This window comes from Aythya ferina (genome assembly GCF_964211825.1).
Source record: "Aythya ferina genome assembly, chromosome: 1".
NCBI classification, from domain to species: Eukaryota; Metazoa; Chordata; class Aves; order Anseriformes; family Anatidae; genus Aythya; species Aythya ferina.
The window spans coordinates 82451291-82477888 of NC_140296.1; the positions used below are offsets into that span (position 1 = coordinate 82451291).

At 36.2% G+C, this 26598-nt stretch overlaps 1 protein-coding gene across 10 annotated transcripts in view; it reads left to right on the top strand.

Annotated features, from left to right (window-relative positions):
* The window catches only part of CNKSR2 (connector enhancer of kinase suppressor of Ras 2), a 220445-nt gene that overhangs the window by 87076 nt on the left and 106771 nt on the right, over positions 1 to 26598 (top strand). For 5 of the 10 annotated variants that reach the window (XM_084507141.1, XM_084507139.1, XM_084507136.1 and 2 more), the window contains exons 6-8: positions 6432 to 6551; positions 13198 to 13257; positions 18633 to 18701. In XM_084507141.1, the coding sequence (XP_084363267.1) occupies positions 6432 to 6551; positions 13198 to 13257; positions 18633 to 18701 (249 nt within the window). Of the gene's footprint in view, positions 1 to 5976; positions 6116 to 6221; positions 6331 to 6431; positions 6552 to 13197; positions 13258 to 18632; positions 18702 to 26598 lie in introns of those variants that run through there. The other 5 variants (XM_084507145.1, XM_084507144.1, XM_084507137.1 and 2 more) reach the window with 5 other exon arrangements.

The window sequence follows — 26598 nt, forward strand, 5'->3', positions numbered from 1 at the left end:
TGGGACATGAGCTGGCTGCCTACAGAGTAAAATAAAACATTTCCCCTTGAATTTCTACCACACAACTAGATGCTTTTTAGTGATATTTTTAATCCTCCTTTAAATCATTTAGCTTTGTACATAAAGACTGTGGTGTAGGTACAATATGCAATTATGAGTTTGTCACTGAATAGAGAGGAAAATTTATTATTTAAATTGCAGTGATTAGTTACTGCAAAAGAGAACTGTGGGCAACAGCGTAAGGCTAATACTGAGAATAGGGGCTGCATAACAAAAGGAGAAAATGTTATCATCTGCTGATTTCTCTCAGTTAATCTTTTGTAATTTGCCTTTTTTTTTGGCTTTGCCAAACCCTTTTCCTTTGTCCAGATGGCCTGCATGCTGAAAGCTAAGTGCGGCTTGAGAAAGGCCAGGCATTTTTAATGCCTGCTGATATTTATGGGAGCAATTGGATGCTCATTTTCCTGTGCATCTTGATGTATCTAGTAACTCATACTTGCTTGTCATTTTCATATCTGCTTCTGCAAATGTATAAATATAGCACATGAACACATGGAGATACTTAGAAAAGTTATTCTTCAGTGGACTTTCACTGCATATCAGAGAACACCTAACCCTACTATTTTACTGGAATATTTCTTTATGAATTGCTTAAAGATGTACAGTATTTAACTTTACCACTGAAATGGCATTGTTCACACAAAGTTATTTCGTAGGACTATATCTTAATCATGGAGTAGATTCTTCTCTTATCTGCAGTACAAGTAACAGCAGCCATGCATGTTATTTTGACAAGGATAATGAGCAGTGGGCATGCTAACATACTCTTTATTATGCGGTTGTTTCTTCTGCAGTATTAAAATATGATATCTGAACTGCAGACTGGTTGAGGTTGGAAGGCATTTCCCCCCACATCTCCTTTTCTCCAGGATGATCTGTCCCAGCCCTCTCAGTCTCTCCTAGTAGGAGAGGTGCTCCAGTCTCTTAATCACCTTGGTGTCTCTCTGTTGTACAGCCCCTAGTATGTCCACGTCTCTTTTTTACTGAGGGACCTGGAACTGGAGGCAGTACTCTAGGTGCAGCCTCACCAATGCTGAATAGAGTGGAAGTAGCACCTCTCTTGCCCAGCTGGCAATACTTTGCCTAATGCAACTCAGAGTATCATTAGGCTTCTTAGCAGCAAGGGCACATTCAGCTTGCTGTCCAGCAGCACCCCCAGATCCTTTTCTGCAGAGCAGCTTACCAGCTGGGTGCTACATCCTCCATAAAGTTCTGAGACAGTTCTCCTTGGCCTTTTGCTCATCACCATCTGTTGAGAAGTACAGCCACTGCATACGAGTGTGCATCTTCTCTGCTGAAGTCAGAAAGTGGCAAAGGGACAAGTGCTAGATTAATTTGGGTAACATTCCTATTTGTACCTTGCAAAGGTGAAAGAAAAGATGTCCAGCCCAGGGCTGAAGAAAAGCTATAGCCTCCAAATTAATTTGCTATATTTACAAACCTATAAGGTACTGAAGGACCACACAGGTGTTTTTAAATTGCATTACAGTAGGGAATCAGCAGTTACAAAAGTATGGTAAAGCATCCTGATCCTGTTAACAACATTTTCATAATCAGAAATGTAGTTCTACAAAGTAACAAAAGGTAACTGCCATTTGAGAGAAAAGGTGCCATCACATTATAGTGAAACTAAAATACGTGTCTCTGATACAGCTTGTGCTGGATAGTTATGATGAAAAAAACAGTCTTTGTAAATTGTTTGGAACAAAATGAGTAACACGTGCACTGTTGGTGTGCTTTTCTTCCACTTAAATTAATTGGGTAGCATATGTGCAAAATACTATGTCAGTCCATTACTTTCCATCAAAGGAAATATTAAAAATATTAATAATGAAAAACAAGGTATTTCTCTCACCTGCATAATTTGTTCCATTTGCATCTGCCAAGGTGAAAGCTCCAGTGAAGTCTGGAGAGCTTAGGGGAAAATTTAGTAAAGCACTGAATGTAATGGTGGATCTAGACATTTAGAAGTTGCTTGAATGATGAGCTCCCAAGCAATGCATATGGAACAAACCTGATGAGCTGCTGTGGAATGTTTAGGAAAGCCACAAACCAGGACTGAGATATTTCTGCACTGACTACAGTGCTTTACACTGCATGGTGCAGGTCTATCTAAATCTATACTGTGCATCTACAAATTTCAATATTCCAGGCTTGTGCTTGGTAAATGTGGGCAAGTTTTCAAAAGGAAAAAGTATTATATCTTCAGCCTGTACTTGCTAAACTTCAGATCCTTCACTCTGATGTATGATAGTATTAGAACTTTTATTTTAAAAACTGAAGTGAAATAGCATCCCCAGTATAGGTATAAGGCTGAACCTCTCTTGCTAATTTCCTCCCCTCTCTCACAAAAATGGAGAGGAAATAATTGTTTCAAAGTGGTTATCCAGCATGAAAAAAGAATATACAAAGGACATGTGTACTTAAAGATACAAAAGCTGTGCACACCACCTTAAACTGAGAAATTCAATTCAGCAGAAAAGGACTTGAGGTAAATGCATTCTGCATTAGTCAGTGTACTGTCCTTTTATGTCTATGGACTCTTGGCTAATAACTAAACTAAGCCTCACAATACCTTCTATAATCCATTCTGGGATTATTTGTGCTACTTGCATTTGTGTCAGGAAATGTGTAGTTTTGGCAGTGTCAGCCTCTGGTCATGTTTTCAGTGACAGCCTGTGTACCCTTTCCTTGCACTGGGGTGAAGACAGCTACTGCATGCTAGTGTGCCCCATGCAGTTCTTGTTCTTTAACCATAGAGTGATAATGAAAAATATTTGAATGTATAACAGTTAAGGGAGAGTTGTGAGATTCTATAGGTATTCCAACACAGACAAGCTTATATATTCAGAAGAAAACTGGAGGAGTTGCTAGATATTTGCTTATGGCAGCCAGAAGTTTTGAGTGGTTGGACAGAACGTAGATCCGTCATCCAAAAGTTGCTTTTTCTTCCCAAAGTCTTGAAATTATCTTGGACCAAGAAAACAGAAAGAAAATGCATGCTATTCTGAAATTAGATGAGCAGCTTAATTAAAAACAAATCATCTACTCATTCATTTGGTGCTATGCAAATATATGTGAAATATAGTAAATTCAGGCAACACAAATATGCCAGTTTATTATGTAATAGCAGTGAGTCTTACATTCAAAATCTTCCTACAATAAGCTTCCTTTTCCCTCTAAAGAAAAGGGCAGTTCTCATAAGTACTAAACATATTTTAATGAAGTTAGGTTGCTGGACAGGACTCTTCCATAATTACTAAGCAAACAATGTAGTGATTAGGTCTCATTATCTGAATTGACCATTTCTTGAGAAAGTCTCTGTGGGTTCAATTAGTTGTCTTACTGAATCACTCAGGTCCTTTAGTGCTCTTTTAGATGGAAAAGAGTTAATTCTGTTGGTCAGAAACTGAGAGAAGCAATTCAAGAATTTTCTTGTTTGCTTTTCTGTACCTTCCATTTTCTTTTGCTGTTTCCTGTCACCTCTGATACTAACAAATGGTAATAAACCTGGTAACATTTAATGAAATTTTAGAAGCTCTCTGTCTTCAACCTGGTCAGATCTGGATATTCATGACGTGGAAAAGATTTTATAACACTGCATCAGACTTTTGCCCCTAAATTTCATTCTTTTGGGAAGGTAGATATTCATGCATCCTCACATGTTGAATGAGAGCTTTCATTTTGGGAGGCTCATAGAACTGGAAGCCTTAATCTGAAAGTATGTTCTCTAACTCTAGGGTCTCCGCTAGGGACTTTGCTGTGGCTCATGTACTGTGCTTGGAATGTGTACCCTGTTGGACACCAGAATGATATCTAAGATAGAAATATCTAGATATATAGAATAGAGAACAGAGAGAGAAATATCTGAGATAGAAAGTTACAAGATCTGAAAGAGAATAATCTTTAAGAAATGCATAGAAGAACATTGCTTTTTTGTTGTTTTGTTTTTTATCATAGTGACATGGTAATTTTTGCATCCAGTTTTCCCAGAGCTCCTTTTGGTGAATATTCATACCACCTTGTTCCACAATTGTACCTTATAGAGCCATATTGGGATGCTGACCTCCTCAGGCTTACGGTACACACCGTCTGTGCCCCCTCTGACAAAGAAGCAGAGGGAGAGCAGCTGCCCCAGCAAGCTATGTAATGCCTCCCAGACAGGCTTCTGTTCAGAGTCACATAATGGACTTGCCTAACTCTTCTCCGTCATCTGCCAAGGCAGCCAAGGACTCTTGTTTGAACAAGGAGCCACATCTCCAATCTCTAAATTGGCATACCTCCTGTTAGGTGGTAGGAACACTCCTAGGCATTTTGGCTATGCGACAGTAAGGAATAGGAGACAAAATAATATATTAATTCTTTATAAGTGGAAGCTGATCTGAAGCTGCTAGGGACTCAAAAACGTAGTAGTTTTTGAAGAGAGTAACAGGAAGACTAGGTGGGTGAATACAAGTGTGCAGGTATATGAAAAATTCAGTTTTAATCATCAGAATGTAATTTATAGTGTGGGCCTCTTCTTTGCATGTGGGGAGCAGAGTGTTCCATAAGTCTCTAGAAGTGATTTTTCAGTAATTCTCAGTACAATTACAAGAGAGCTGAAAATACAAATAACAAACCAGTATTGTATTTAAAAATAGAACATAAGCAAAAATACCTATGTTTACATTTTTAATAATGGAATTTTATATCATTTTTACCTTTTTAAAAATTTCAGCTCAAAGTACTTGTTTAGTATAAAAAAAGCCACAAAAATAATGTTGTGATCAAGTTCATTTTTATCACTTTTTCACTTCTGCCAAATTCAAACAAAGCACAAAGCATTCTTAACCTCATTTTAAATGTTCCTTGACTTCCTTTTTTTCAATAATGATTCTGCATCATGAAATAAAGATAAAGCAGAAGGGATTTGTGTGTGTGTGTGTGTGTGTGTCCATGCTTAAAAGTAATATCTCTAGAAGAGGGTCATGTTGGTTATATATATTTTGTTATTCTCCTGTTGATTTTAATTTGTTTATTCATTTTCAACATCATTCAGTAAATATATGCCATCTATATCCTATCACAATTTATTGTTCATAAGTAATTTAAAGAGGAGAAAATTCCAGTGTGATGGTCTGTAACAGGATCAAGTCACTTTTTTTTTTTTTTTTTGGCCACTGGGGTTTTTTTACTTTCCTTTCTACATAAGGTATATATGCAGTTTGGCACTAAGAATTCTAATGGTGATTTGGCAAGGGCATTATATCCGTTTTCATATTTTATTTCCATATGTTGTTGTAGACACTTTTACTTGAAAAAGTATGCTTTGCAGTCTTGGAAGAGCTATGGGTGCAGCAGTTGGATGTAGTTGTGTTTCAGTCATTTGAGGGGACTGGTTAGCTTTAATCTTTTAAATGTGAGGGCAATTAAGCTGGTTCTTAATTGCTTTTGCAGTTACCCACAGTTGTGAGACCAAACGAATGTTCTGATCCCTGAATTTGCTGACAAAACACACATTTGGAAACCTGAACTGAGAAATCAGTTTTAGCTGCTGAAAGAGGATTCCACAGAAAATACTGAAACTCTCAAAAAACGCTAGCGTACAGAAATATGAGAGAATACAAGAAAATAAATTATCACTCTGCCTCTGACAAGACGGAGTTAGTGAGGAGAAGATACTAAGTCCCCATTTGACAGCCCCAGCCCTTTTAGAAACTTTTTTATTTCTGTCTTGGTACAAACGATGCCAAGGATAATAGGTTTAAGAATTATTCTATCATGAAGGGGCTATTTATTGTAATCTTCATGCCTGCAATGGTAAATCATACTTGGCACCAGCAGAGCATGTGAAATTCAGACCAAGATCAATTAGCATGTTTTATTAGCACAGAATAAACTTCAGAGTTAATGGGAGTTGCCTGTTGTTAAGAGCCTGATTTTCATCTGTGCTGAACATCTGCCCTTTCAACTGAAATTAATGGGGCATGGGGGCACTTAAAGTCTGCAAAGGATTTGGAAAGTGGGAGTCTTGGGGGTTCCCTGTATTCCTCACATGCCTGAGCATAGCTCATGGGTAGGGCATCTACTTGTGAGAGTGTATTGGATCAATACGTGTGGTCTCTTCCTGTCTTTGCTGAGAAGAAAAAGCTTTTGCTCCTTTTTCTCCTCTGATCTGACAGCGTGTCAGTTTGGTGTCATCACAAAAAGCGTATCTGGTTTTGTGTTGCTGACTAATGAGGTCTTTCCTTCTTATTCCCCTCTGCCTTGTAGATTCAACAATGTAAGCAAGTATGTACTTACATGTAAAAATATGATGTTTTAAGTTGTAGGCTGATACGCAGTTAGCAATGGTATGTTTATTATATTTTGTTTTGTTTTTTCCTTCCTAGTGTAAAACACTCTCTGGCGTCTGTGATCACATTATTTCACTCTCTTCTGATCCACTGGTTTCCCAGTCGGCTCACCTTGAAGTGATCCAGCTTACAAACATCAAGCCAAGTGAAGGGCTGGTAAGAAGTACGCAGTTAATCAAACCCATCATCCAGGATGAGAAAGTGTTGTTGTTTGTTTCTGTTTTGTTTTCTTAAATAATTTGTATATATGGAAAGAAATAGGACCTTTCAGCCATTTTTTTTTTAAAGTCTGAAATAGTTCAATTTCTTGTGCTAGTTTGATTTCTTATGCAGCTGGGCCAACTGGGAAGTATTTTGTATGGCTGACCAATGTATGCAAAAAAGTTTAGTGAACAGGAAGAAATGAACAAGAAGTTCTTGCAATTTATACCAGCTCCAGAGAAATGGTTCAGATTGTTCTAGCATCTTGAAGTCTGAAGGGATTTAAATTACTAAAATCAACTCAACCAAGAAGTTTGCGTGGGCTTATGCACAAAAACTGTCAAATGCTGGAATATGCTTCATAGTATCTCAGGGATATAAAGCTGTTTTTATAAGTTTTTCATAGGCTATGCAGCACTGCTGAGAAGCAGCTTATTGAATTTTATTGCAAGAACTCTGCATGCTTAATCAGGTGGTTGTAAAGTCCCAGTGCAACCAGTCTGTGTTTGCTGCTCAAGGGTTGACCACAGATCTTTCGTTTGCTCAAATATCCAATTTCCACTGCAATACAAAACAGATAACAATTACAGCTCTATTAATTTACATCAATACTAGAATCTTTTCCCACAAGCCTTGAAGAGAGCAGAAGGTGATCAGAATGCAGTTAACCATTTTTTGCCTAATGAAAACACTTGCAACCCATGCCTAAGTTTACTGTTGCTCCATTTCCGTGAATAAGAAGGACTATTGCTGTGCTGTTCTCTGCAGCAGGTTTCTAAAGTTGTTTGGATGCTGTAGTTCTGGAGAGTATTTTGGCTTGTGGGTTGGTTGTTGTTGGGTTTGGGGTTTCATTAGTTTGGTTTTTTGTTTGTTTGTTTGTTTTTCTTTCCATCTTTTTTGACAAATTTGGTATGTCAAGGTATTTAATTATATACTAAGTTAATTTTCTATTCTTCTGGTTAATCACAATTACAATACGAGGGGAAAAAACTTTTGGAGAACTACATAGTGCCTCATATTTTGGTCTACTATTTGTTTTCTCCTCCACCACTGGCTTTTTTTCCCCTCTCTGAATACATTTCAGACTATTCCTCAAGGATTTCATCTTTCTACAGGTTCTCTCCTCTCTCTCTTTTCTCCTGTAAATTTCTCACTCTTCTGCCAGCCCACTGCAGTAAATTTCTAAATACTGGCTTCTGCTGTAATGAAGAAATTTTCCCCCCCTTTCTCTCAGACACCTCTTTTGGAGTTTTGTTCAATTTTAATCTTAGCTTTTCCTTTGTCTTGTGACTGTTTTTTTTTTTTTTTTCTTTTTCTTTTCTTTTTCCTTTTTTTACTCTCCTCATTTAAGTCTTTCTGTAGGGTGGTGTTAATACCCACTGACTGAAAAACTAAGACCATTATTTTTGTAAACAAGAACATGTTTTGTGGGTCTGTTCCTGCTTGCTAGATAATCAGATAAAAAACCTCTTCCTCCTGTGTGCCTCTGTTTTCTACCCTCTGTCTGTCTTGTTTGTTTAAACTGGAAGTTCTTGAGATAGTGCTTTCTCTTTTAATATGTATTTGTGAACCAAATGAACAGGGTCTTGTTCCTGACTGAGAAGTATCATGTCATTGTAATGAAAAAATAATTATATTTATTTTTGAAAAATGGATAATACCCACTATGCAGTATATAAGCCTTAGAAGGACTCTATGATGCTTTGATACCATGATATTTTTTCCACTTTGTCCTTGCCTGTTTATCACCATTTCTTTTGCTTCTGTATCAAGCTGGCTCCATTAGATTGTGAGCTCTCTGGAGCAGGAACCCAGGACTATGTATTTGCACCTCATGGTGCATATTGTACCTTCCAGTTTTTACAATGCCAGTCTTACTAACAGATCATCTTTGTCAGGTTGTCCTTGGTATTTTGTACAAAAGCTTTGATTCTAGGCTGCTGGGATTTTTTTCTATTTATTCTTTTTAAACTAATATTTTCAGCTGAATATATAGTGAATGTGATTCAGTAAGTGTGTTGGTTTAAGAAGTGAAGGTGGAGCTTGGAGCTTTGAATAGCATCATCAGGAGCACTTGGATGAATGTGAAGCTCGAAAACATCTGGACCTTCTTCTGGGATTCATGCAACATTGGAGGCGGAAAATGGATTATTGTCAACTTTCTTCTGCATTTTGGACCCACATGACAGTTCCATGCTGGCTTTACCAGTCACTAAATAAAAGCCCCTGTAAAGATGGAAAGACTTCAAGCACAAAGGAAAAGGGCATAGTTGGCTGCTGACTCGGAAGATGTTTTTTCACCTAGCTTAAACAACATATTTAAAGTGTCTCAAATTCAGTATCTAAGAAGTGGAAGTAGATCAGGGAGAGGAAAAAAAAAAAAAAAAGAAGAAAAGGGAATGTAAAACATGGTAAATATATGATAAACATATGGTGGATGGAATTGAGAAAATGATTGGAGCCTTTACAACATAAAACAGATGGAAGCACTACCAAGATGTTTTAATTAACATGCATAATAATTCCTTCACTATATTTGACTTTTTTTTTTTTTTTTTTGGAGGGGGAACGTAAGTATCACTTAGAGGTAGATGTAAATGGTCAGACTAATACCTTCATGCAGAATGAGTAGACAAATATTTTACAGGGATTGCAATGTCTTATTAAAAGTAGCTATTGCTTATCAAAAAAAAAAAAAAGCTAAATAATCTGGTAAGGAATTTGATAAGGTGCAATGTGGAGAAACTCCTATGTACTGGGTAAAGCTGGAATGCAACATCATGGGTGAGTCTTGGTTTTTCTTTTTCTTCTTCTTTATCTCTAGTGTAGCCCATGTGGGTATTGCTACAGAAAGAGAGATGTCCTGCAGGAGTTGTGAAGTAAGGGTGAAAAAGGAGCTCTCAGAGTAGAGAATTATTCTAAAAAGCTACAAATTAATTAATGTGGTCATCTTTGCAATCACGAGCATGCAAATCGTAATAATTCCTCCCCCCCCTTTTTTTTTTGAGGACTTGATAAGAGTTTCATCCATCTCACTTCTCACTAGGTAGAATTTAATTTTGTGTGTTTTTCCGCTATTGATGTTATAGAAAGAGACAAAACTGGTTAGCTTAAATAGCATCTTTTGCCAGGGGACAGGCTGAAAAATACTACTGTTTGAAAACAGTGAGTGTATTTAACAAAGAAGCAGAATACTGTATGCCTTTTAGATAAAAAGCAGGTTACTAAGTTATAGCTGCCCTTTTTCCTTGGGAAGTTTTTCTAAACAGTACCTTTCTACTTATTTGTATTTTTTTAATATAGAACAGAATATCAGAGAACTGTGGAATTTCAATTTCTCCTGTTTATATTTTCATTTAATGCTATGTCATGTATATGATGGCTATAGTTGTCATATAGTGAACCTAGTCAGTTCTGTGATAGGATTTCAAGTTCAAGCTATTCACTTAGCTTGCTAGATTCAGAAATGCAAAGGTGAATATGCTTGAACATTAGACTGATTGTTCTTGGTTCCTCTTTTCCTGCTGAAGTGAACATAAAATGAGCCTGTCACAAGAAAAAGTACTCATAAAATAGAAGTTGTAGTTAGAGCACAATGTGGCAGCTACTTAAAGGGGCACTGCTGAATGCCTAGCCTAGCTAGAAAGTAATTTCCATGAATCTAGTATTAGGAAAAGTATTCCTAATACTTTTCCTTTGTTACTTGACTTGAAATGCTGGAGAAGCTGCGGAAAAAATGTCCAAGGTCTCAAAACCATGTTAACCATGGACCTTGGTCATCTTAGTCCTATCTGAGCTCTAAGGCTAAGTTGAAGAGACACTCAAGTTTACTTTTGAGCTGTTTTGCAATTTTGGAGCACATTCATGGCTAAAGAGGCAAGTGCAACTTTGGGGGACTGCATCAAGATGTCACAATGAAAGAGTAAAAATTCAGTAAGTATGTGATAAAATGGAATTAGTATCTTCTTGTATTTTCCACCCAACATTGCGTAAATTATATTAAACGTATATCAGATCCTGTTCTTGCATTTTTTTTTTTAAGTGTCCAAGGTCTCTTTTCTAACCCTTAACTCAATAATGTTTCAAACCAATCAATGCACTTTATTTTTGTTTAAACTTAAACTTCTGCCCATAACTAATCAGAACAATCTGTGGTGTAATGAAGCATGAGTTACTTGGTCTTTAATCTAGACTTTTTTTTTCCCTGATTCCCAGGGTGGTTACTGTATGGTTATTCTAGTCATATTAAGTGCACTATCTTTCCTTTTCTTTGAACTCATAGGGACTTTGGCATTATATTTTGATATTTAAGATATGTATCTTCCAATTTGTTTTAGTACAAAGGAAGAGCAAACCCTAATCTCTGTTCTTGAATACTAAATATAGTGTTGATATTGTGCAGCCACAAGGCGGCAATGAGGGGAAAAATTGTAAATGTTTGTGGTATTCTTATTTTCATTTCAGGTGAAACAGCGTACCCTAAAACATTTTTTGTATATACCATTTATGATATATAATTCACAACAAGCAGTGGAGAAAAGCATGTGGAGGGATAGCTCATCTTTCTGTTGCGTTTTTATTTGTAAATGGCAAAATGTTACATCTGCTTATTTAACAATTGCTTTATAAACAAAATGGTGTTGGCTCTTACAAAACTTACACTTACTGTGTAGTATCAGTGTAGCATTTGTTAATTTTGCAGGTGTGGAATAAATATATCTTTTTTTTTTTTTCAGCTTCCCTCTTTGATCTCTTTCCCAATGCGTGCAAAATCTTGATTTTTGGCTTTAAAAGATTTTTTTTCAGAAATTTTCTCCTCTTTTGCATCTGGAAATTGTTTTAAATTTTCTAGAAAACACTAGATTGGATGCAAACTGTACTCTACAATCGTATATTTGGATTCTCTTACCATCCTTCAGAATAATGCTTTGCACAAATCTAAACACTGAATAGCTATTAAGTAACTATTTTTCCTATGCTTTCTCCCTTACATTTAAGTTGGAAACAGTAGCCAATTATCAATAAAAGCAAAGCTGTGACTTTCTTCAGAAAGTATTCTATGTGGACCTGACTCATAATTCCTGCCACCACAAAGTCACTATGGTTTCAGCTCTTGCCATGTTGCAGGGTGTGTGGTCAGGTCACTTAGATTTAAACAGTAAGAAGGATTTATGCCCTGGTTTTTGTTGGTTTCAGGTAGTTATTAGGTGCCAAAAAAAGATATCAGCGTCTCTCAGCCTCTTGTGTGGCTCATTATTCTGTCTGTAAAATGTGTATATATTAGTGTTTCCCTACCTCACAGGGGTGTTGTGAGGATAAATGTACAAGAAATTGTCATTCTATATTTGAGGTAAATGAGCCAAGCAGAAAACTGTATTCATAGAGCCAATCAATTGAAAAATTATTTAAGGTGGATAGAGGAGCTCGAAGTGAAAGGATAATGTTGGGGGTTCCTATCTTCTTCCTATGTCTGTGTAAGAATGAGTAAATCCTTGCTTCGTGCTCTTCAAGCTGTGGCAGCCCAACATGACAACTGCATTTGATGCTACATGCTATGCAGGGCAAAATAGAAGCCTAGTTTTGAGTCCCCTTTCCTAGGAAACTCATGAACTCTCCCCACTACCAAAATGTCAGAGTTCTGGTCCCAAATTAGATTAGTGCAACTGGGTAAGTCTTCTTTGCCTCTTTACTGTACTTCAGTAGTTCCTCAGCTAGTAACAGACTTTGTTATAACACTCTTAAATAGAGAAAAAGGAGGTAACATTACTCAAGATAATTAAAATAATGTTTACTCAAGTTTCATTATTTACCTGCTTTCTATTAACTGAATGGAGGAAGGGAGATTCCTCAAAAGTTGCTTAAATGTGCAGTATATATCAACTATCTCTCTTTTTTCCTTCTTTTTCTACCTTAGTGGTTGCTATTAAAATGTTTGTATTTTGACTTGATGAAGAAACAGATTTGAGGTACCGAAGTTTTTCCCCCCTTTTCCACACTTTTTGAAAAAAGTTGCAGATCTAACAAAGTTGATGTTTAAGTTGTCATAATTGAGTTTTGTAACTGAGCTGTTCACTGAGATGAGTAAGACAGTCAGAAAGTCTTTGGACCATTTTACAGGCATGCTTCAGAGCATTGTTTATCAGTTTGGATGTCATGTCTCTGCCAGAGATTCCAGGTCTTTTAAAGCCTTCTGTTTCTTCCAAAACAAAATGGAAGTATTGATCATCCTAAGGCAATTCATAATTTTTTTAATTTTTTTTTGTCGCCTTAATCAGATGCTACTGTTGTTACATTTGTAGTTGAAGCAGTATATAAGAAAACTAGGAAGCATTTGTGGAGATGGCTGTGGTAAAAGTTTTAGGTTCCTATTGCTAATTACGGCCAGAATCATTTGGTCTGTTGTTCTCTAGGTATGTCAAAGAGCATTGTTCTATCCAGATACAAGTTCCTCATGACATATATTAAAAGTTTGCAAAATTTGGGGGAAAAAAATAAAAAAAAAGAAAACATGCTTTTCTTTTAGAGATGTGCAAGTTATGTTTGGTTGGTGATCGTTTGTGAAACACTTTAAAAATTCTTTCCCATGATGTCTTTTTCTTAGGGTATGTACATTAAATCAACATATGATGGTCTCCATGTAATTACTGGAACAACAGAAAATGTAAGTATTGTTAATACTGTATGTTCAGGCCTGGAAGCCTTTTTGACCTTACCTGTGGTTTATGCTTTCCCTTTGCTATAGACTACGTTTTGCTTGCAGAATTGTGCTAGTTGGCTGTTGAGGACCAATAGCATGTTGGACGGCAGAAACGCTTGTGCTTGTTTATTTCAGAATTGAAACAGTTGTTCCCAGTTGAGAACTAGGAGAATCAGTTTTGATTTGCTCTTGCTAGACACCTAAAATGATTCAAATGATCAAGATAGGGGGTAGCTATCTTGAAGTTACCTTGCTGTATGAATAAAAGATGAATCTTGGTTATGTATAGACTGACACAGTGATGTTTGCAGCAGTATTAGAAAAACAGCTTTCATATTTGCCATCTATTGAGCTTTATTTAGTAATAAATAAGTGCATGAAAATGAGGACATCCCTTCACGTTGACAAGTAAGCATATGTTTCTGCATGAACTGAGCAATGCCTTTAGAAAGGAACACTTATTACTGTTGTACTAATTCTCATTGAAAGTATAAAACAGCAAGCAAACCGTAATAGACCACTTTTCAATGACCCTTGAAATACAACCTCCTTTCCTTGTACACCATATGCAGAGAACTATCTGTATGTTAGGAAATGAGCAAGATGATCAATTTGGGAGAGAAAGTCTTCTATCCATAATTTTCAATGAACACAGAATAACCTACTGAACAATACTGAACCGTTTCATAATGGCTTAAGCAATTCCTTTTGAAGATTTTGATGTCAATTTCCTAAGATGAAGCTGTCAGAAATGTTTGTTTTATTCTGCTACTGTGTCATACTGTGCGAAGTACAAAGTACCTACATGGTATTTACAGCTGCTGCATCTAATCTGCAGTGAGGTTCTGCTAACCTCTCAATAAAATAGGAATACTTTTTTTGTCCCTTCACAGGAACTGCAGTCTGATAATCTTTCTTTTTTTTTTTTTTTCTTTTGCTGTGGGCAGGATATCCATGTGTTATACACAATAGATAATATCTGTTGCAGAACTTCTGTCTCAGAATGCTGCCTTTCTCAGAATAAGGAAAGCATAAGGAATTCCACCCTTGAAATCAAAATCTTAGGGAGCCTACAGCTCAAAATATCTTGAGTAAAATTAGCAAAACTAAACAAAGACAACAGAACCATTGTTGAGCCAACTGTAGAAAACATATGAAAGAAGATATTTTTTACAGTTGAATTTCTCTCAGATTGTAAAAGGAACCATTTCTCTCCATGAATTACTAATATTGGATTTAATTTCCCAGGGGCAAAGATAAAAATAAAATCTTAATGCATTCCCTCAAAATGCTTATCTTTTGTGATTCATGAATATAATTTAAACCCATGTCAGGAAGCTTCAGTCATTATGACTTTTCTGCTTTTGTTACTGATGCTTTCAGTCACTGTAACAGCCTTAAGGTTCTCACAGCAGGCTGAGAAACTGAAGTCTGCTATCTAGGGAAAATCCTGTTGTGTGCTAAAATATTTGTGAAAATGAGTAGCGCCTTAGAGAAAGTAAGGTGTCTTCTGGATTTAAACACACAGTAGCTAGCCATTTCCTTTGATAGATGGGAAGAGAAACATCTAAGCAGCATGGTCAGAGTAAGGTCGTGGTGGTGCAGATGTGATCTGACCCATTGCTGTTTACCACTTATGGGACAGCTAAACTTCTATGAAACAGCAAGAATCCAGATTATCTTCCCTTTGAACAAAAGTTTATAGCCTTTTTCTTTCCAATTCTGCTCCAGAAGAGAAGAAATTGGCACAACTTTTTATCTGACACCTTCCTGAGAGATCACAGAGAAGCACTTCTATTTTTAATAAACACAGTAGCATAGCAATGCTAGACACCTAATCTAACATAGTATCCACAGTTCTGCTTTATCTGTTGGCAATTTGAAGTGCTTTGGCTAGTTCCAAAATCTATTAGAGTCTTCACCTTGTGGTTTGGTATTAGGAGCCATCTTTCCCAACACATCAGCTCTGCAGTTCAGATTAGCTGAGCGCTGAACCTTGAAGTGTGAAAGAGCAGGTTTCATCACAGGTCACTTCCCTGGAAGATCTTCTCTCTGGTGGTCCTGTAGCATTAGAGGAACTTGAGCTTTCTGGTTCATGTCTTCCCTCTCTTGATTGAAAGCAATAATTATAAAGGATGCATTGTTCCAGCAGGAGATTACAGCTTTCTTATTGAGTAGCCCTTTTAGACCATGTTGGAGAGAGGCTTTTCATTCACAAAACACATGTATTCTTCAGATAAGGTCATTTTGTAATTTGGTTTTCCAAATGAAAAGGTATTTTCTGAGTAATGTTTTGGGCTGCATATACAGCAGGACTGTAACTTTAACGGAATTGTTCCCTGTGTTCCCACTTAATGTGCACTAGTCAAGTTTGCAGGTATCCTTACAGCTTGGGGAGGAGAGACTTGAGAAGAAATAATACCCAAATCTGTACATGCAGATTTATATGCATGCATTTATATGCTCCATCCCTTAATGAGGGCAGAGTGGTATAAATTGATCTTTCAGACAGTTTGGCTATACTGAGAAAATGGGACAAAGACGACGTTTAACCTAAAGGACAAAACTAAATCTATTCTGAAGAATAAAATCTGAACACATTTTGTTTACCTTGTACAATATGAATGTGTGAACCTCAGCAACAGGTACTTCCATCTGTTGTTAAAATCCCTTTTAATTACCCCTGAAATTACCAGCTAATGAAGATACAGACATGACAGGACTTGGTTCATAGAATCATAGAATGGCCTCAGTTGGAAGGACCTCAAGTATCACCTAGTTCCAACCCCCCTGTCATAGGCAGGGACACCACCCACAAGATCAGGTTGCTCAGGACCTCGTCTAACCTGGTCTTGAACACCTCCAGGGATGGGGCATCCACAGCCTCTCTGGGCAACCTGTGCCAGTCCCTCACCTCCCTCTGAGTGAAAAACTTCCTTCTAACCTCTAATCTAAGTCTCCCCTCTTTGAGTTTAAAACCTTTTCCCCTTTTCCTATCATTATCTACCTGAGTAAAGAGTCCTTCTCCATCCTTTATATAAGACACCCCCCACTCCCCCCCACAGTATTGAAAAGCTGCAATGAGGTCACCCTGGAGCCTTCTCTTCTATAGGCTGAACATTCCCAGCTCTCTCAGCCTTTTTCATAGGAGAGGTGCTCTGATAATTTTCATGGCCCTCGTTTGGACCCACTCTAACAGCCCCACATCCTTCTTGGGCTGGGGGCCCCAGACCTGGACACAGCACTCCAAGAGGGGCCTCAGCCAGGGTTGAATAGAGGGGGACAGACACCTTCCTTGACCTGCTTGTCACATGCAGCCTAGGATGTAGTTGGCCTCCTGGGCTGCAAGTGCACGCTGCTGGCTAATGTAGAGCTTTTCATCCATCAGAACCATTTGTTCCTCCTAGCAGAGCTTTGCAAGTGGATGTTTTGCTTAAATATCATCATATGCATTTAAAAACAAAATAAAAATATATGAATTCTCTTCTCTTTTCCTTAAATAGCAATGATAGAATATATTTCTTAAGAGGGAGGTCTGTATTCTTTACTTGTGTGGAAAAAAAACAACAGTAAGGAGCAAGAGTTGCAACTTCCTCACAAGACCACAGCCTTGAGACTCCTGTATAAATGATTTTTACATCATCTTGCAGAGTATTCCAAGCATAATTTGAATTATTATTTTTTTTTACAGTATACATTTTCAATTTGAAGATTCCCAGACCCTGTTTTGCTTTGCCAAGTGCTACACAAAAATACCTGTTTTGTCAAGAAAAATTTAAGCTGTAAATGCTGAAGTCTGTACAGGATAAAATTTTATATTATAATAAAGACCCATTATGTTAAATGGTGGCAACATGGGATTCACTTGCATAGACGTTTTGAAAGTCTTGGTTGTAACAACATCTGAGCTAAAATAGCGATGCTACATAGCAAGACTATGAAGATTTTTAGAGAGATGAATGAAGAGATGTGAGTAGTGAAATGTCAGAAGGTAGATCACTGGAACGTCATTTTTCCCAAAGTCAACACCTTTAATGCTGAATAGTGCCAAATAGTCAAGGCAGCTTTTCTTATCTAACTAAAATTACACTTTTACCAGCCCAGCTTGATTTAAAATGTTCTGAGCAATGCCTCCTAGAACTGAGTTGTGAGTGACCCTTCTGTTAAATTCACGTTTCTCTTGGATATGTTCCATTTAAACACTGTTTTTAGGTTAAGCCATGACATGTGGAACTGCACTGGAAAGTCATAGCACAGCTATGGGACACACATTTTTGGATAGGGATATAGTACATAGGTTATCACAAAGAATCCACACTGCAGTCCTGGAGCATGTTCTCAAGACTGCATGTTATCTCACCTGAAAATTAATTAAACTTAATTCCATCATTTCTGTAAAATTCATGGCAGCTTTTTGGAAAGCTGATCCTGAGCAATTTGTTGATTTTTTTCTTCTTTTTTTTTTTTTTCTTCAAACTGTCAGTCTCAACTTCTAACTTTAAGTTGACTTAAGTGACTTCATAGAGTGGCAGCCACAGTATTGAGAGAGAAATCATAAATTGTCACTCTATGAAAAGCTTAATGAACTTTAACTCCTTTAAATGTAGGTGTTATGTTTTTGTTTTTTCCCCCTGTAAAACAGTTGTTCTACTGTAAATATAGGTGACCGAAGAGGAGAAATTTTTTTGTTCTGTGCATATGGGGGTGTGTGTTTTTTGAGGCAAAAACAAAGAACAAAACTACTTTGCTTTTTGAAAGTGTGATCTTAGTAGGATTTTGATGCTGATTGCAATACTTTTGCCCTAATAATGACCTAGAAACTAAGTTACCATGTAACTTGTATGATCTTCCTAGCCTAGTCCTCTCTCCTTATATAGTCTTCGAAGAACATTGATTTACTGAAGTTTTCTGGAACCAATTGAAATGTTAGAAAATAACTAAAAAGACAATGTTATGATTTTTGTTTATGAAGCAATTTCAAATGAGTCTTGATAGGTTCAACATTCAGGCAAAGATGGGCTTAAGAGATGTCAGGTGGCTTAAAGCAGTCCTTTGGTGGAATGAAATTAAAAATAAATCCTTAAGATTTGGTTACCCTCTCTAAATACATATATTCATACCGTTCTTACCAGTTTATTGCATTGTATACCATAGCACAGATTATTTTTCTCCAACAACAATGAATTAATTTACCAAATATTTCTTAAATTCTTCATTTCACAGTGGAATGTAATTATCAGTCTAACCTGATTTACATACCTTAGCAACCATACTGCTGAAAGAGAGATGATGACCAGTAAGAACTGTATTCTTTATCATCTCTTTTATTTTAAATTCAGTCACCTGCAGATCGGTGCAAGAAAATCCATGCTGGGGATGAAGTGATTCAAGTTAACCACCAAACTGTGGTATGTATAACTATGTTCTGTGTCAATTGGAGATAGAGATTTCATGGCACATCAGCATATGTAGAGAAGAAATGTGTAGAAAAATGTGTTGTTTATAAATCTTTTTTTTTTTTTTTTTTTTTTTTCTAACATCTACATTTTCCTATTCTCTTCTGATAACTCATAATTCTCAAGCTCTTAAATAAGCCCTGAGCATCTGAGTATCATTGGAGATACGAAGTCAGGTAAATAACAGCAGCCTGGGAGATATGTTAGGGTGTTTTCTGTTTATCTGTGCTCTACTAATAAACAGTTGTTTTCAGTGTGATAGATGGGTTGGGTTGAAGGCATGCAGGGAAGATGAACTGTTGCACCCTTGTGGGTTTAAGATCAAGACTGCTTCCTAAAAACTGGAAGCCTTGTTACTTTCTAAATCTAATGGAATATTTAGAACATGTTTTTCAAGAACAAAAGCAGTTAAAATTCCTATAACATGCTGAGAGTATTTAGCCTAACATGAATATAGGTTTTTAAACTTGGAAAGTTAAGATGAGACAAATCTTTTAGATATGATAGGCAAGCACATCTAATACCATGCAAATTGCTCTCTCTGTTAGCAGATACGTGGTAGTTCATGATGACTTATTTAGGACTGGTGAACTGTTAAAGTAAAGCTACTTTTTCTAAGAAAAGGTAAACAGAAAAGAGTAGACTGTCGGTATAGAAAGCAACTATTCTTTTTCCAAAGCATAAGCTTTCTTAAGACTGGTGAAAGTCAATACGTGGTATTAATTACGTATGTCCTCACAAGCAATTTAAATGACAGAAAATGATCCTAGATTTCCATTATTAATGCAGCAATCCTTTGATAAAAGTGTTTCATCATTCCCCATAGGGTTCCACTTATAGCTTTAGGCCACTGTACATCATGTCAACTCCTCTGCACAAATTAGTATAATATTTCAGCTTACCCTCCAGCTAAGTTTGATATCAAATATACTGTACAAGTGTGGAACTTAACTGATGAGAAGCTATCTTTTGAGCTAGGCAGTGTAAATTGATAAATCAAACCTAATCATTACAAATTTTTTCCCCATATGGATTCTTCATAAGTCCTGTATCCCATAATTACTTACTTGAATTACTTACTTGGTTGAAGACTGATTTTTTCTTCTGAATTAAGAAAGCTTTTGATGTCAATTTAGTATGGCAAAAAGTTATAAAACGCTGTTACCTAGGCTATCGAAATGTGTATGCATCTGAGGAAGCCATCAACGAGCGTTCTGTCCTTATGATAGCTAGTTTTTCCAGCCAATTTTGATGGTGCTATATAATGAAGCTTACTTGTCAATTTGAAGATTTTCAGTCAACCAGGTATTAATTCTAGTTTTCTTGACACTTCTGTACTGCATTTATTTCATGGAAAGATCAGGTTCTTACTCTTAACAGTACTAATAAAAATGTTCTGACACGCCTTAATATGAGCTTTCTTATGTAGTTAGAATTTTGAATGTAAGGTTTGGGTGTATTGGTTCTTGTATCAGTTAAACTATGAATTTTGAGAGGAAAAAAAAATAGGAAAAAAAAAAGTTGATTGTGGTGCTAGAAGAAAGGAACACGGGAAGTTTAGACAACCTTAATTTTATATTTCAGCAGTAACATTTGGTGTAAAGGATATGTGTAGAAATAGGCTAAATTATACATTTGCATATTTTCTTGCTTTGTTGTATCAGAAATCTAATTAAAATAATTGGCATATTTGATGCTATATCATCCTTGTATTTTAGTGTTCCATTTCCACAGTGAAGTCGGCTAGCATTTTCTTAGAAACTTCATGGAACCTTTCATATTACCTTTACAAAAGTACTCTGCATTCTCTTTCCAATTTATAGAGCCTAAATATTCAACCTTTTCTACAAGTATTGCAGCACTTTTTAATTTTTTTTTCATCTATTTATTTCTTTTGGCAAGAGTCTTAGTCAGTTCTTTTGTACTCTGGCCCCTATCATGAGAAATTTACTGTCCAATTCTAGGAATCTATTTTTCTGGGAAGAAGTTTAAATATTCTTACTTAAAGTGTTTCTTTCTTTGGAGATAAAGGATTCTGAAGATGTTTCTTTATACCTCTTCTGTTTATTAAATTATTTTTTTGCATTTCATACACTGCTCAGCAGTTGAAATCATAGGATCTGTTTTTCAGTTTGCTTCTTATAACTTATTCACTATCACTTACAGAGTTTATAGAAATAACTATGGCTAAATCTAATGAAGATTTAACTCTCAAACTGTAAAGTATTGTTCACATGTAACTGTTATTTGGGTCATCTCTTGTAAGTGGAAAATCAAACTTAAAAAAAAAAATCTTAAAAAATATTTTGAAGTACTCTTTTTCCATATTCAGTTATTTCAGTGTATTCTGTCAGTCAAAATTAAGTTAATACCTGGATTTTGGTGCTATGTATTTCAAAGAATGAATATAGGAAAGAGAAACTCCCATGTAATTATTTTAAAAATCCAACTTGTTTACTAGCACCTTTTACCAGAATCACATTTTAATCATGAAAAGTTTGAAATTAGGAGAATAGTTAAGTGACTTAAATTGATTCTTAGTATAGAAGTTCTAATATTGGATGTCAAATAATTTTTAATTCGTGATTGACAACCGCTCTTTGCTTATGCTGGTGCTCTATATTTATGTTATTTCATCTGGCAGTGAAATCAAAGGATTTCAAATGATTGCCTTGATCTTATGCTATGTTAGTAGAAAACATGTAACAGGATGTATTCCACTTGTTGCTGGCAGGAAGTCTGGAATGTAAAAATCTTCTGAATTTTTTAAAATAAATAAAATGCAATAAAACTAAAGTAAATTTAATGTTCAGAAAAATGTTCCTTTTAAGTTGTAGTTTATTGATGTTAGATAGCTATGTGAATCTTCTGTCAGTTTTGTCTTAAAGATGAGGTGTGGGGTTTTTGGTTGGTTGGTTGTTTTTTTTAAATAACTACGTAACTAGAGGCATGACTCCGCCCTTCAAATTCAAAGGTTTTAGCCCCTCCATTCCCATAAACTTCCAGCTAAATTTCATCCTTAATCTCCTATAAGAGTCAGCCTGTCCAAAACAGTTCCAATGTAAACAAAAAGGGCGATACAGAATTTGCACTGTATTTCAGGGCTCGTGTTTATTCCCATACATAATTCAGGAGTGTATTTTGCCTCAAGATAGTATTCCTTTTAGCCAACTGAAGGTGCAGGAAAAATATTATTGTGCACATGAGTTACTACTGCTTGCAGTATTCTTTCTGGTTTCATCAGTGCTGAAACTGTGGAGAAGATACTCAGAGCAGAAGTGAGGTATACACTGAGGAAGCAGGATTCTTGAAAAGCAGGTTGTTGTTGTGTAATCTCCAGTGAATAGTTTGTTTTGGAGGAATTTTTGGCACACTGCATACATTTCTAATGCAAGTATGATATGACATGGATTTCATACATGTATGATATGATGTGATAGACATGGATTTCCGTAATTTGTGTCTGTTAGCTAAAACTCATTAGAGCATATGTAACTGTAGATGATGAAAAAAATGGTTTAGTTTGGTGAATATACTAAGTGAATATAAACAGTTATTGATCTGTTTCATGTAGAAGCTGGTATGTTTTACGTGTATGGTGTTTTTGGACTCCTGCAGGTAACACCTAACTTCTGTATGCCATATTCCTTTAAAGTGGAAATGCCTTTGGTCTCTCGTGAGCTAAGCCAGGTCCACAGAAGTTAGTTGCTTTTTTATGTATATATATATATTTTTATTTACAGTACAAAAACTGTGAGGAGGTGTTGCTAAAATTAATCTAAAACACAATGTATATACTTACCTTTCATTTCTGTAAAGTCACAAATTTAGGAAGGGCACGATGCCTTTCTGAATCTTATTCTAATTTAATTCTTGCTTAGAAAAAGAAAGGGAGAGGTTTTTAAGATTCATTGTGCAATGAGTGAGAAGAATTCAAATTTCATCAGATCTCTCAGGTTTTCTGGGGAGCTGGCAAATTCCAGCTGATGGGGAATGCTGAATTTGAGGTGCATATGAATCTCTGCAGTGCATGCATCTGAAACTGAGTTTGCTGTAAATATCTTTTTATTTTGGGAGAAACAAACCAAAAAACTATATTGGAATTTTACAAAAATATTGGAGATATTTCTTTTTGTTCTGGTTTTCTACATTGTTTTGCTAAGATCTGGGATGGATTTTTCTGAATATGGATATTTCATTTAAGGCCTTATTTGATTGGTTTTGAATAAAACTATATCTAAAAGTGAAAAAAGTAAAAAATTATAAAAGTTCAAAAAAAATATGCCTTGTCTTCAGCTCCCTTCTGTTGTTCTTAAAAGCTATGTGCTTTTAAGGAAGATGAGCTAGAATAATATCTACTGGATCATGATTTTAATCCTTTCCAAATCCTCAAGCTTCCACTGTTTATAGTGATTTATTAAATGTTAACAGGAATACTTGATTTTAAGGGTAGGTGGGATTTACAGCTAAAAGCCTTTTAAGTACACTTAAATATGTCAATGACAGTCTTCATGGAAGTAATCTAGTTCTCTGCAGGGCCCTGTCCTAGGCTCTCTATGGTTTGTCAGGATATGAGGACCATACTGTGACTTTGGCAAATGTAGTATGTCCTCCAAATTCTCTCTCAAAATTTCAGTTCAATTCTTTATTCATACTTCACATTCTCCATAACTATTGCATAATACTGATAAAGGAACTAAATTGTCACATTCCTCTCAAATAGAAAAATCTGTTTTGCAAATTTGCAGTTCACTTTAATATAGAATTTATACCAGATTATGTGATGTTATTTATGATGTCTTTTTTTTTACATAGTTTTTGTGTTTGTTTCTTTATTTTTTAAACATAGATATGCAAATACACACAAATGTTTTAGTTTGTCCCATATCTCCAAGACGTATGATATTGAAGAAGTGGAATGTATGAGGGAAGACGATCTTTTATTTTCTCATTGTGAGTGCAAATGTTTTTACATGAGTGTAAGTGAGAAAGAGAAACAACTTGACAAATTTGACAAATGCAGATGAATTATGTTGGCTTTCCAAGAAATACTCTCCAGGGAGAAAAGAAGGATGCTCAGGTATTCTGAAGAGGAGGTAGGAGTGAAAATCTTTTAAGGAGTTAGGAAAGTGTGTGTGTGTGTGTGTGTGTGTGTGTGTGTGTGTAGATAGATTTCATTTTAGTTTTCAGCAAACAAATTTTCAAATGAATTAGATATTTGGGAAAATAAAATTGGTGCAGGTGATTGGCAGCAGCTCCATGAATAAAGCATCTCTGCTTTCAGAACTTCCCCATGCTTGTTTTGAAATTGGTGGATTGGAGCAGTGAGGGCTTTCCTGTAAGTTCAGTAGCACAAATGCTGGATGTCCAGCAAATCCGTCTTCAATTTATCCCTGGGGCTTGTTCAAAGCTAATGTCTGAGACACTTTGAGTGCATACTACTTTGAGTGCAGGTTCATTTTTATATAAGCAGTGTGCTGTGTCACTGTGGGCATCCACTTGCACTTCTGACTCTTGCATGACAAATCAGCTAACAAACAAGTCACAGTCACATCTGTTAGACAGAGCACTGTAAGCTTGGCCAGCCCACACTGCTTCATGTTTATGCCAAACTTTAAATAATTTCCCTTTGTTCTTTCCACATGAAATTTTCATGCTTAACTGCACACCTGTGCCACCAGCCAGTGCAATTAGTTCAGTTGCAGCAGAAAGCCACACTCTGCTGCCTTTCAGCAGCTACCTGTCTCCTGGATGATAACAAAGCTGAACTATGTGAGCACTTCTGCCTTACTTAAAAGTCAAACTGCCTAGCTTAGCTGAAAGCATTAAACCTGTGCCCTGAAATGGAAAGGGAACACCGGCAGAGTTAGTCTTAAGCATTGTGGAAATTGCTCCTTACTGCTTCAGGCTTTGTGAGTGACAAGTTTGATCCTGTGACCTGGGCACCAACATCCCACTCTGTGTGCTCTTTGATCCATGCTCCAGAGTACCTGGTCAGTACCCTCTGCCATGTAGTCACAACACATGAAGAATGTATGCTGGACATGTTAGGCATCAGCTATGGAACCAGGATGCTTTTGATTTAGCTGTGCAGCATTCCAGCTGCAAGAAGCTGAAATTACTTGGATTACTGGAGGAGGTTTTTGAGGAAGTAATAGAAGAAATTGGTGCAAAGAGAGATGCCTGTCCTCACAGAGGACTGGGGCATGGTTCAGTGCCAATGCATGGTGTTTGTAGAAGTTTTTTCTGCCAGATGAATTGCAGTCATGGACAACTGTAGCCATTTGCTGTATCCCAGAGCTCACTTGAAAACATAGCTTTCTTTCTGTCCTGGTTGTACCCCAGAATGGACTGTATTATCAATGGGACCTGGTAATTTACTCAGGTGATTAGATGAACAAGTACAAATAGCCATTCAGCAGACTATTGATTTTTTTTCCATTATTTTTCTGTGGGGAAAAAAAAATGTTCTTTTTTAGTTGATAGCACAGATTGACCTGTATGGCACTGACTACAATTCGGGAATATGCACCCGAGATGACTTTGAAAGCACCAATGTCTGTTTTACAAACAGTGTAACTGTAGTAAGAATTCTGCTGCAATAGCAGTTGACTTTTTCTGTAGATGCTTTTGGTAGGCCTTCAGAGTTTCACCACTGATGATAACCAATTTATTGAGTCTATAGTGAAGTCAAGTCTTTTTGTGTAAGCTATCTTTATGACCATACCAGTAAGGGTATATCTAATAAGAATGGGTGTGGTATTCTGTAGAGTATTCTTGTGTTCTAATTGCTAAATTCATCTTTCAGTACATAACTTACTGGAGGAATATGCATTTTAATTATTTCATTTAGTACTGTTGTTTTATGTTTTGCTTTTTTCCCCCATATGACACTAATAGTATTTATATTTAAAAAACAACAAACAAACAAAAACCCCTTCTTCTAATGTTGCTACAAGTTATATTTCCAGGAGATTTAAACTACAATGTAAACGGTATGTTCTCAATAGTGAAAATAACATAAATTCTGCAGTTAAAATAATTCTTCCAAAATTTCTTAGTCTCTGGTGTGTGAAATGTATGATAACAGCATAGGTTTTATGTCCAGGTAGCAGATATGTACAATCAGATTTTCCTGTGATAGCTATGTTGATGCCTATAAAACAGAACACAGATTATACTACACTTTCTGTCCCATTAGAACAAATTAAAAGGTTTACTGTTAGTATAGCTTCTGGTACGTGAATTTGGAAAGAAGGGTAGGGATTATTCTGCTGCTGATAATCTTCATTTTAATTACGATTGCTGAAAATTGAAGTACACTGTAGAAAAGCAAATGAAGGATACGGAGACATGTCTTCAAAGTTGTACAGTTTACTTGGCTGATACTACAGCTGTGCACAGCCTGCACCAAGTATGCATTAGGGAATACCTCTGTGCAAGTAGCATCTGTGTAAGTTACACAGCTGATTTTCAGGTTCCAGCCCAATCTTCCATTGCATTATTCATTATCTTATTCTGATGAAGTTGGGAGGTGATTGTGAGAAAGTGCTGAGATGGTGATTGTTCTAAAAGTGGATGTCTAAGTAAGAAAAGCAAGTTAAGGCTGTCATGAGGAAGGGGAAATTAAAGTGGAGAAATCCTGTGTCTGATTTCAATTGATGTACTCTGAATATGAAAAATTTTAAGAAAAAAAGTCAGTACTGGCTTAGAACACCTCAATGACTTGAACACTGCACTTTGTCTATGACTGATTATTTTAATAGCAGTAAAATGTAAAAAAAAAACACATGAAGAACTCTCATGGCTAAATAATTGCTGCTCTGTTCTAACTTTTTCTTTTAACTCC